Here is a 12101-nt window from a genome sequence, read left to right on the forward strand (position 1 = left end):
ACACACACATACAGGTATATAGTGGTCTGCAAGCAAATGCAGACCGATACCCACCCCTCCTCAAGGCATTTTAATGTTTGCATAACTCCTCCCAAGAGCCATCCTACTGCTGAGGGCTCTTGGTAGGAGTACTGAGGCACGGTGATGTGATGTTTTCAGGAAGCTATGTACAGCACCCTGCCGGCCCCTCCTATCAGCCATGAGCTGCATGCATTGCTCAGAGAAAGCACAGAGACCCAATAATAACATCACTGGGTATAAAATACCAAATGTAATAAAAAAAGAAAGGCTTTATTTTAAAAAATCCTGAGTATGTTGATTAGAAAGGGGAAAGAGGGACCTGGAAGCCAAAATAAATATAAGTAGATGAAACTGCCACTATCAAACCAACTTTTTCACACCTCTATATCAGCCAAAAACAAACACCCCTCAAAATGTCAGCACCCCATAAATATTCCGTTGCCGCACTGAAAACACTGTATCGCTCTCCTCGCTTGGCGTGGCTCAATCCCCTCAGTGTGCTTTGGAAAGTATCTTGTAATTCACCACCTCATTATTGAACTTAACTGCCAATTCAGGGAAGCTTTGATAATAACTAGAGGCAACAACCCGTAATTACACTTTTTACATCATATATGAATGTTTAGCGGTTTCAACCCGCCACACATCCGAAAGCTGAACCCGCACACGGCAGAAATATGATCCCTCCCCCCTGCCTAATAATTCCGCATCCAAATGTATTAATTTAGCGTGCGCTCCTGGAAAGGAATGCTGCTTGCGCGTTATGCGGAGTGTCAACGTTTTAGACGGCCGCGGGTTGCTGACCTGCCAAAAGGTTTCACATTTCCCTAATTAATATATAATTATCTGTGAAGCTTTGCTTGCTGTGAACTATATTTACGCCATGTAAATAGTTATCATCATGGCTGATCCGGCCACTCCTGCCACGTTTGGAGTAGATGATAGGTGGCTTGGCGGCGCTAAGGATAAAGGTTTGCGGCTGCAGGGGGCACTCAACTTATAAATAAGGAAAAAAATGTTTTAAATGATGTTGATTTTCTTTTGTATCCTTTTTCTTTTTGGATAAATAAATAAATAATGATAAAAAAAAATATATACACACTATATTGCCAAAAGTATTGGGACACCACTCCAAATCATTGGATTCAGGTGTTCCAATCACCTCCATGGTCACAGGTGTATAAAATTGCGCACCTCGGCATGCAGACGCTTCTACAAATATATGTGAAAGAATGGGTCGCTCTCAGGAGCTCAGTGACTACAAGCGTGGTAGCGTGATAGGTTGTCAACTGTGCAAGAAGTCCATCCGTGACATTTCCTTGCCACTAAATATTCCGCAGTCACCTGTTACTGGGATTATAACAAAGTGGAAGCAACTGGGAACAACAGCAACTCAGCCACGGACTGGTAGGCCACGTAAAATGACAGAGCGGGGTCAGCGTATGCTGAAGCACACAGTGTGCAGAAGTCCCCAACTGTCTGTAGAGTCAATAGCTACAGACCTCCAAACTTCGTGTGGCCTTCAGACCCCGAGACGTCACTGCACATGCGCGGCACTATTCTGATACCTGCCAGCGGCCATCTTGGTGATGGACGCCGGCAGAGAGAGGAGGGGACAGTCACCCGGCAAGATAAGGTATGCCGCCGGGTCCTCTCCTCTCTCCTGATACTGTCGGGCGTTCGGTCCGTGACCGAGCGCCCGACTTTTCAGAGGGGGGTGACACCAAAATGACTGAGTCATTTTGGTGTCACCCCTCCAATGGTGTCACCCGGGTGCGGGCCGCACCCCCCTTGTGACGCCACTGTGGACGCCTTCCCAGAAGAGTTAAAGCTGTTATAGCAGCAAAGGGCGGAGCCAACCCAATACTGAACCCTATGGACTAAGACTGAGATGCCATTAGAGTTCATGTGTCTGTAAAGGCCGGCGTCCCAATACTTTTGGACGTTGGAACTGAGAGTTTTGTAAAATTTGTTATGAATACAAATGATAGAAGTTGAATGACCTGTTTTTGTAAGAAATGTTTCCACCTTTTAGTTATATATTTTTATGTCATAGAGTTCTATGTCTCTTATGAATTATATATATTTTCTTTATTTGCATTGCAGCCCTGATGAAGGGGAACACCTGAGACGTGTTCCCTCATTTATATTATTGGTCATTCAATAAAATATCCTGCCGGGCACACAAAAAAATTAAAAAAATGTTCCAACCTGGGATACCGATGTAGAGGTCCCTGGATTGTCTTTTCTTTTCTTTTATTGTATTTCTTTTATTGTATTTTTACTGTATTATATCGATGCCTTCTCTCTCAAACTTCACTGTAATACTATATAATTCTCATTGTATGATGTCCTTAGGGTGGTGTAGACATTCCTCTATTGTCAGGGATGGGGAATCTGCAACTAGGTTAATACGACTGTGTTGGTTACTGGTTAGTTATAGACCATGTACTCAGATGTCTGATGTTCATTTTCTGATGTGCTCTGTTACGCCCACTTGGAGGGCTATACTTGTATTGCAGTTGATGTGTTATATACTAATAAAAATTATTTGCTAAAAAAAAAAAAAATGTTCCATTGTTATTATTTATTAAGTGAAAAGTACAAAGTAAACCGCCGCGCCAGTGAAATGTATCTAAACCCAACTGCTAACATTGATTCCATAAGCTAGACCATGTTAATGTCATTATAAATTAGATTTTTTAATTTTTTTAAAGCAGGACTCCAGGTAACAAAAAAAAAAATGCTATTAACCCCTGCAGTGGGTCTAAACCCAGCATTGCAAGGGTTAAAGGCTGGTTTTTGCCTAAGGCCAAAAATTAATAAAAAGTTATACTCATCTGATTCTCAGAGCCCGCTTGCTTTTAGACTGGGCCCTGGAGCCTCTCGCCCCCTCTGCTGCAACAGTCTAGGGGCAGGGGTCTCAAACTCAATTTAGTCGGGGGGCCACTGGACACATTTTTTAGTCGTGTGAGGGCCGCTACTATATACGGTACCAATGTTAATGTCTGCATATGTTACAAGCGGCAACTGCCACCCATTCAAATTAATGATCGGGTGACAGCCGCTGCATGTACACGCCTGCACACCGCATGTAATCGTATGTGAAAGGATTACATGCAGTTAGGAATCTGTCACTATCCCTGGATACACAATTGTTTATCCAGGGAGAGTGATTGTTTTTGTAACTGCATGTAATCATATAACATACCATTACATGCGTGTGCAGGCGTGTACATGCAGCGGCTGTCACCCGATCATTAATTTGAATGGGTGACAGTTGCTGCATGTAAACGTCAGATTAGGGATTCCTGCTGCAGGAATGCTTTAACGCACTTTACGATGCAATCGCACCTACTGCGCATTCTGGTGCAGGAGGTGTGTTGCATTGCCATTCATTTCAATGACACCCCAAATGCACCTCTCACGCACAGTTCGGTCGCCCACACTGGAACGCACGGTACCACAATGCCGTACGTTCTATTGGAGTGCGACTTGGGTCACGACCTAATGATCAAGATGTGGGTCCTGAGGTTACACAGGTAGAGAACCATTGCTCTAGAGGGCTTATCTCTAGCTTAAAATAAAATAAAAAGCATTTTTGTTAAACTTGTGTTCCCATGGTGTGGTTTTGGCCCCTTTATACTTTAAATAATGCCACAACAAAAGTGAATCTGTGCTGGGACCAGTTTGATTGATGGTGATTGGGTACAATCATTTTATCGTGAAAGAGAGTGGGCGATGACAAGCCGCAGGGGCCAATCACAGCTTGGCAAGTAGAGCTGAGATTTGAAGTGGATGATAACTTGGCACAGTGAAAGGGTTGTGGGCTGGATCAGTGGTGCTTAGACCTGCAGTAGAGATATTGTACTAAGAATTTCCATTTTAGAGGCTAATCGGCGCTTTCCTATTACAGCAGTTGTACAGGGTGTCTAAATATGACTTAGCAGTCCAACAGGCACCAGAGTTAGACTCAGTGCAATTAGAAATCAGCTCTCAGTATGAGACCAGGTCAGACACCCCCACCCCACCACCATCTTTCAATACAAGTCAGTATGAAGGCACAATCTTCAGGGAAATGGCCGAAATTGGCTCCGTGTATGGCCAGCATAACTGAGCCTCCATAGAAAAGCATTATTGACTGCAGGCAATGAGGCAGTGGGGGTCCCTCCACTGACATATTCAGCTGTATGTGCTCTAAGAAGAGCAGAAAAACACTGACAGACACTCTCTTTTACAGTGTAGAAGTAAAAACAAAAAAAGCAACAACATAAAACATAGAGCCCAGGAGAACATATGTAGAAACCACTGTGTATTCCCTTTAAAGAGATGCAAAGGGGTTTCGCCCATGAAACGCGTCAACTGGAGGAAGATGTGCTTGTAGATTGTTTGAGCTCTTCACTAGCACTTCTTAGCCTCATCGATTCGTCCATCAGAATTCACCTTGAGATTTTATTACTACCAGCATGTTACTATTGGCTCTTTGTGACTACCTTCAAGCTGTTTTAAAAAAAAACTTATATTAAATTGCAATTTACACTATGGAGGCGCTCCTTTTTGTTTTTCTCTTCCCTTTAAAGAGACCCTGTCACCAGCCCTCACATTTAAAAGGAAAGCCTTGCAGCCGTAGAGTATAATGGGCACATTTGTATTCAATGCAATTTCACATATCATCTTATGGTATTATCATCTTGTTGGTATTATTAGTATGGGCAGAGGGTCTCTTAGTGTAAGCAAAACAAACGACAAACGCACTCAACAACTTGTCACCAGTTATACAGTAAGGTGCACACGTGTGCACCTTACTGTATAACTGGTGACAAGTTGTTGAGTGCGTTTGTCGCTTGTTTTGCTTGACCGATTTGGTGCAGCGACGCATGAGGTTTCTCAGCTGCCATTGGGATGTGCGGGATCCCTTGTGTGTTTCTGTGCTTTTAAGGAGGCTGGTGTATCCAAACCTCTGTCATTATCCTTAGAGGTGAGACAAGTTGTTTTACATGCTGGTTTGTGAGTGTGCCATGATGCCTTTCTACTGTCTTAGTGTAAGCAGCCCCTCTAAATCAGGGCTGGGTGAATTCCAGGGGCCAGTGCTCCATAAAAATTACAGCTGGGGCCTAGCTTTAGAGGTTTTGTTTAGTCATCAAATAAAAAAAATCCTGCTGGCTCCTGGTTCGGAGAGACTGGCTCCTAAAATCCATATGAATTTTTCCGCTCCTGCTTTAAATATTGATTATGAAGGTCTTACCTTGCACAATGAGATAGGCCTGTGTGGTGTGTGGCTTGTCCTGTGTCTGATAAGAGCAAGTGTAGAGCCCCTCGTCAGCCACGTCCAAGTTAGTAATCACGATGCTGAATTCTGTCTTGTTGTAGTTCAGTAACCGCACCCGGGGGTCTATAGACCACTTGTCGTTACCCGCATACAGGATGTTGGACCTGTTCAGCCAGGCCACTCGTGTCACTTGGTCATCGATGGAGCAGCTGGGGGAAGAAAGGACACAGTCAGATTCACCTGTTTGAGTTATACCTTATATTTTCAAAAATATTGCTCAGGTAGGGCTGAATACCAAAAGAAAGATGGGTACCAAAATTGATAACTCAACCCCATTGCAACCACCCCCATATTATTCCATGAATAAACACAAACATGGATTTTCTATGGAATATTCCTTGGGTGCAGCTTTAATATGAGAGATTAACATGTCCCAGTATTATAATAAAAACATTAACATCATCAAAGCAAATAAATTATTCAATGAAGCTGGTCCTTAACAGGACCCCCAAAATATGACCCATTGGTCAACAGGACAAGCCACCAATCATTGTCCACTGGCTAGGTGGGTACACAACACAATGATACATTTCAAAACCTTGCTATACTATGGGAGACCTCCATTCTTCAACTCCCATTAAAGTCAAGCATATTTTACGTGACCGTTTGAAACAACAAACCGTCATCCAAAATAATGTTAGGACAAGCCACAGCTCTTCATTAAACCTTGATCTCAATAACCAACCACCAATACGACAAAAAAAAAAAACCTAACAAGTTCTAACCTTCAAAAAAATCAAGGAAGGAGGCCTATGCAATCTTCTTCCATACTTGTTGTCCCTCATTGCCTCACTGTGGTCCTCTCCTTATGTCATGTCACTACCTCCCTTTACCAGGCCCTACACTCCTCCCCCCTTTCCCTCTTTGTTCGCCCACCCAGTTATTCAGTGAAACTGATTCTTGACAGGACCACCAAAATTATCACCCATTGGTCAACTGGACCAGCCACCAGTCATTGTCCACAGGCTAGGTACACAATACAATGAAAATGTTTTAACCTTGCCATACTATGGGAGGCCTCCATTCTTCAACTCCCATTAAAGTCAAGCATTTTCACGTGACCGTTTTAAACAACAACCCATCATCCAAAATAACGTTAGGTCAAGGACCAGCAACAGCTCTGACTAAAACCTTGATCTCAATAACCAACCACCAATACCACAAAAAAAAACCCTAACAAGTTCTAACCTACAGAAAAATCGAGGAAAGAGGGCTAGACCACCTTCTTCCACACCCTTAGTCCCTCATTGCCTCACTGTGGTCCTCCTCTTATGTCATGTCACTACCTCCCTTTACCAGGCCCACCCAGTTATTCAATGAAGCTGGTTCTTGACAGTTATGTGCCCCTTTTATTTAGGAGGACTGCTTCACTTGGGGCAATCTATACTATTATGTGGAGACTGGAGAAGTGTTTGTTTAGGAGTTAAGCTGGAAGAGAACCAACAAATGAGGGACAGTTGGGAGTTATGTTGTCAAATATATATAGTTACATACAGGGTTTTTCACAAAAGGGTGAAGAGTTTGGAGAAGGCAGGAGAAGTGAACAATCTAGGACAACATAGCTGAACTGGAAAGTGAGCTGAATTGGAGAATTTTTCCAAATCGGCTATGTTGTCCTACATTGTTTACTTCTCCCGCCTTCTCCAAATTCTTCCCCCTTTTGTGAATAGCCCTGTTAGATAGAAATAAGGACACCAAGCCTATTGAGTTCAGCCAATAGATGAAACAAATAAATGAATACATTGAAAAACTCTATATACAGAACCCAATACCTATAGTTGATCCAGAGAAATGCAAAACAGATGTGCATGCATACACACAATAGGTTGGACTTCATGGACCTGAGTCTTTATTCCACCTCAAATACTATGTTACTATGTTACCCTCAAAGCATGGTCCAACTTGCTCCAGCAGGGGAAAAATTAATTGACAAACCTCCATATACAGAACCCAATACCTATAGTTGATCCAGAGAAATGCAAAACAGATGCGCATGCATACACACAAAAGGTTGGACTTGATGGACCTGTGTCTTTATTCCACCTCAAATACTATGTTACTATGTTACCCATCAAAGCATGGTCCAATTTGCTCCACCAGGGGAAAAATTCATTGAAAACCTCCATATACAGAACCCAATACCTACAGTTGATCCAGAGGAAGGCTAGAAAACCCAATAAAAACATGGTCCAATTTGCTCCAACAGTTGAAAAATGTATTGAAAACCTCAGTATACAGAACCCAATACCTACAGTTGATCCAGAGAAATGCAAAAAAAACCTTCAAAGCATGGTCCAATTTGCTCCAGCAGGGGTAAAATTAATTAATAAACCTCCATATACAAAATCCAATACCAACAGTTGATCCAGAGGAAGGCAAAAAAACCACCAAAGCATGGTCCAATGTGCTCCAACAGTGTTAAAATGTATGGAAAACCTCCATATACAGAACCCAATACCAACAGTTAATCCAGAGGAATGCAAAAAACACTCAAAGCATGGTCCAATTTGCCCCAACATGGGAAAACTTTATTGAAAACCTCCATATACAGAATTCAATACCTACAGTTAATCCAGAGGAAAGCAAAAAAACCATCAAAGCATGGTCCAATTTTCTCCAACGGGGAAAAAAAATCCTTACTGGACCCTTAGGACTATTGGATATTCCTTGGATCAACCTGACATAACATTATCAAGCTGAATAAAGTTACATCTGAAAAAAAACGGAAAAAAATGCTATTTAATAGGTCACATCCTGACTTTATATCTGGGAACTTCTTTGATAGTAAGTATCTGACGGTCAGTGTGGCTCAGGTAATAGAAGGGTAACAAAAGCTACAAAAGGCTTCAATGACAGACATATAGCCTGTCTGTTTGAAACATAAATATATTGCTTTCCAGCAGTCATATTTTGTTTCTTTTATAAAGACGTGGATTCACAGCTTGACTATTTCCCGTTATAGCACTTGGTATGAAGCCACGTCCAATAGGCCCATTATTTCCTCATTGGAAGGGAGCCCCCCAGAGGCTTCTCGAGCCTTTCATTTCAAAACACAAATCGCCCCGGCTGTAGCTTCAAGGACAACTGTCTGGCGAAATTGGCGGATGGTATCTGATTAATGTACAGTTACTAGAGAGCAAGGGAACGTATCTAGTTCACCCTGACGCTGGAGATATCTGAAGAGCTTCAAAGTGGAACTGTGGCTCCAGCAAACGCGGGGGAAGACACTTAAAAGAGGACCTCATGGATTACAGTAGACTGGCCAACGTTCGGAAAGGGCACATTTTTTTTATTAATTATAAAACTTGTATTACATTTCTGAAGTTGGATCTTTAAACTGTATGTTAAGGCAGAACCCTTTTTTTTTTTTAGGTTTGTGTCGGAGAAGAAGACGGGGGTGTTGATCCTTTTGCAAAGTTTTTATTGCCGTATTTCCTCAATTTGTCCCGATTCTCATTGGCAGAAAGTGAGGGGAAATCTTCCAATGGGTAAATGTTCAGATGACAACTGACTCAGATGGGAAATCCCCTCAGTTAGGGGAGTTTCCTCTCACTTCCTGTTGCATCACCAAGACAGGAAGCGAAGGGAGATCTCTCCAACAGGACAACAATAGTTAAAATAACCTGATAAGAGTTTCAAGACTTGTTTACTCTATCCAGACCTGAAAAAAATGCCTCTACTCATTAGAAGCTAGATTGCTATTGGCTATTGCAAATTGAAAAAGCCAAAAGCAGACTAGCTATTGCACCCACCCACTGCTTCTGTCAATCAACAGAGATGGACCTGAAGTTCTCCATCAGGTCCTCATTTACTGACGGACAGCAGCAGAGGACGGGTGCAATAGCCCGCTTGCTATTGGCTATTGCAAATTGAAATAGCCAATAGCAATCTAGCTATTCATTCCTATGCTGCTTTTTTTTTTTTAGGTTTGTGTCGGAGAAGAAGACGGGGGTGTTGATCCTTTTGCAAAGTTTTTATTGCCGTATTTCCTCAATTTGTCCCGATTCTCATTGGCAGAAAGTGAGGGGAAATCTTCCAATGGGGAAATGTTCAGATGACAACTGACTCAGATGGGAAATCCCCTCAGTTAGGGGAGTTTCCTCTCACTTCCTGTTGCATCACCAAGACAGGAAGCGAAGGGAGATCTCTCCAACAGGACAACAATAGTTAAAATAACCTGATAAGAGTTTCAAGACTTGTTTACTCTATCCAGACCTGAAAAAATGCCTCTACTCATTAGAAGTCTGGTTTGTTAGTGTTCTAACTATACAGTGGTACCTTGGTTCACGAACTTAATTCGTTCCACGATTCTGGTCGCAAACCGAATTGGTCGCGAACCGAATCGAACTGTGATCAGACCGCAATGTCGACTAGAGGAAGTCACGATCAGTGTCAGAGCAAGGAAGATGGCTGCGGTTGTGTTCCTCACCCGATGCGGAGTTCGCGAATGGAAGCAACATTTTGCTGAACAGAAGCGTTTGTGAACCGAGGTACCACTGTACTTGGATCTAGATGTGTTGAAGAAAGTCTACCATGCATGGCCTACGTAGTAGTCCAGGCTGATGGTTGGGGGTTGAGTGGAGGTTTGATTGATCTTATACGATATTCAAGTTGACCTAGCATTAGATATCATTTTTTTTATTTTAAGTGCATGCATGCTAAGTAATTTGTTAATATAAGCCTTCCGGGGATTTATCGCCTCTCAGAGAGGTCACAGTGCTCCCCCTGACAATGCCTTCATCTGCTTTCCTCTCCAGAAGGATGGATCTAGCAGACTAAACCTTTCTCTGCTCTGTTTTTTTTTTTTTGTCTGACATTGGGGTTGCCGTCTGCCGTCAGTCAGAAAAAAAAAAAAAAACCTCCCTGAAATGAGAAGGGCACCTCCCTGAAATTACTTATTTCAGGTTGGGATCCCTGCTTTTAGGACTCTTTTATACATAAAGAGGTGTTAGATCTGCAGCTTTTCTTATTATTCAGACCATCTCACATAGCGGGGCAAGTTTTGTACCAACATCTCCAAGATAGAAGGGGACAGTAGAGTTTACTAAAATCCTTCCAATGTGCGCAGCTCACCTCCTGTAGATTGATTTGCTTTCTTTTCGAGTTTCGATTTAAAGAGAGTCAATTTTTGAGAAGTTCTGATGGAAGCTGCCACTGCCCAACCCACAAGCGTGGTAGTTCCAGAGCTGAAGAAGTGCCCTGGTAGGCAGTATGTAGGCTGGCAGCTTCTCAGAAATGTAGGGCGGCTGACAGATTCCCTTCTATTTCTCTCCTTTTAATTTAACTGTAACCATATTGCAGGTTCCCCTCAGGTCTAAATTCTTCAACCGAGATGAATTTTACTGACATAAGCACCTGCCTCCAAAATGAGGAGCTATTCTTGCCTGCCTTTGGAGCAGAGTCCTCTGGGAGGAATTCTTCTCCTTACAATAATACTCCCCTGATAAGACATCACAGTCTCAACATGTCAGGATTGATCTGGATTGCCGCCTGTGGAGAGATCATAACATTGTAATGATTGCTGCAAGTCCGACCTATAAATCAGAACTGGAAGGATGCCATTTAACCCTCCACAGGCCCGAAGGCTGTCAATCCTAGGATCCAGCCCAACGACTCTTGCGTTAAGTGAAACAATGCGTCTGTGGTGTCTTCGCTTTATGTCACCTGAAGTAGAGATGAGACACCAACTGATAATTTGCAGGTTTAATACCAAACGCTCTCTCTTCCAGTAACAACTTTAAAGGTCATACCAGGAATTTTAGGAAGATCTGACAATGTGACAACAAAAGCGTACGTGCTTTAGAAATGCCTCAAGTTGCATAATTACAAATTAGACATGTAAGCTGCGGAAAAATTCGGTTTGGTTCGGATAGTTTATTATTTCGGGATTCGCATCCGAAATTCAATTCGGTTTGGGTTTCGAAATTGGCCGAAATCCGAGTTAGTTTTGGATAAGTTTACGAATATTCGTTGTGAATAACACAGAAAACCATCTACAGATATTAATACTAAAGTTGAGGCTCCCAGACCCGAATGGCATTCGGGATCCTAATTTCTGAATTGCAATCGGGAGCTCCTAAATGCCATTCAGGTCTGGGAGCCTCAGCTTTAGTAATATATGTATATAGCTCACAGACCCGAATGGCATTCAGGAGCTCCCGAATGCAATTCGGAAATTCGGATCCTGAATGCCATTCGGGTCTAGGAGCCTCAGCTTTAGTATCATATGTATATACTGTATATGGCTCCCATGTTGTCATAACGAATATTCGTGTTCAGACCCATTTGGATGCATTAAGCCGAAAAACAAATTCACATGTCCGGTTCAGTTTAGTTTTTGAATGAAATTCGGACGGGATCTGAAATTCGGAAACGGAAATTCGGAAGACTTGATATACTTGCCTTTCCCTCTACCTATGGCACTGAACATTGATTCGTTCAGTTTGAACGGTCCACTGGGGAACTAACAATTACAGGAGTATAAAACTCCTTGGTCCCCCGTAGTGATCAAAGGTTCCTCCAGCCGACCTCCACATCATTACAAGACACAGCAACAATGTGAAGGTCCGCAGCAGCAACCACAGAGAGCTGTGGGAGTCCAAAGAGTTTGACATTCCTGGAAACGGTATCCCACTGGACTTCAGGTTACCATTCCAATTGAATGAAGCAGTGTTCAGCGCCCTAGGTAGCAGTAAAGGTAAGTATTTACAAGCTTCTTATGCAGAATATGCTTTGGGGCAGTTTTACAATA

General features: G+C 42.6%; 1 protein-coding gene across 1 annotated transcript in view; it reads right to left on the reverse strand.

Annotated features, from left to right (window-relative positions):
- IGLON5 (IgLON family member 5) overlaps nucleotides 1–12101 on the reverse strand; it is a 347431-nt gene that overhangs the window by 52838 nt on the left and 282492 nt on the right. The window contains exon 3 of the mRNA XM_018554383.1: nucleotides 5267–5499. Coding sequence (XP_018409885.1) covers nucleotides 5267–5499 — 233 coding nt within the window. The remainder of the gene's footprint in view (nucleotides 1–5266; nucleotides 5500–12101) is intronic.

The sequence above is a fragment of the Nanorana parkeri genome, unplaced genomic scaffold (genome assembly GCF_000935625.1).
Source record: "Nanorana parkeri isolate BGI_ZX_2015 unplaced genomic scaffold, ASM93562v1 scaffold155, whole genome shotgun sequence".
NCBI lineage: Eukaryota > Metazoa > Chordata > Amphibia > Anura > Dicroglossidae > Nanorana > Nanorana parkeri.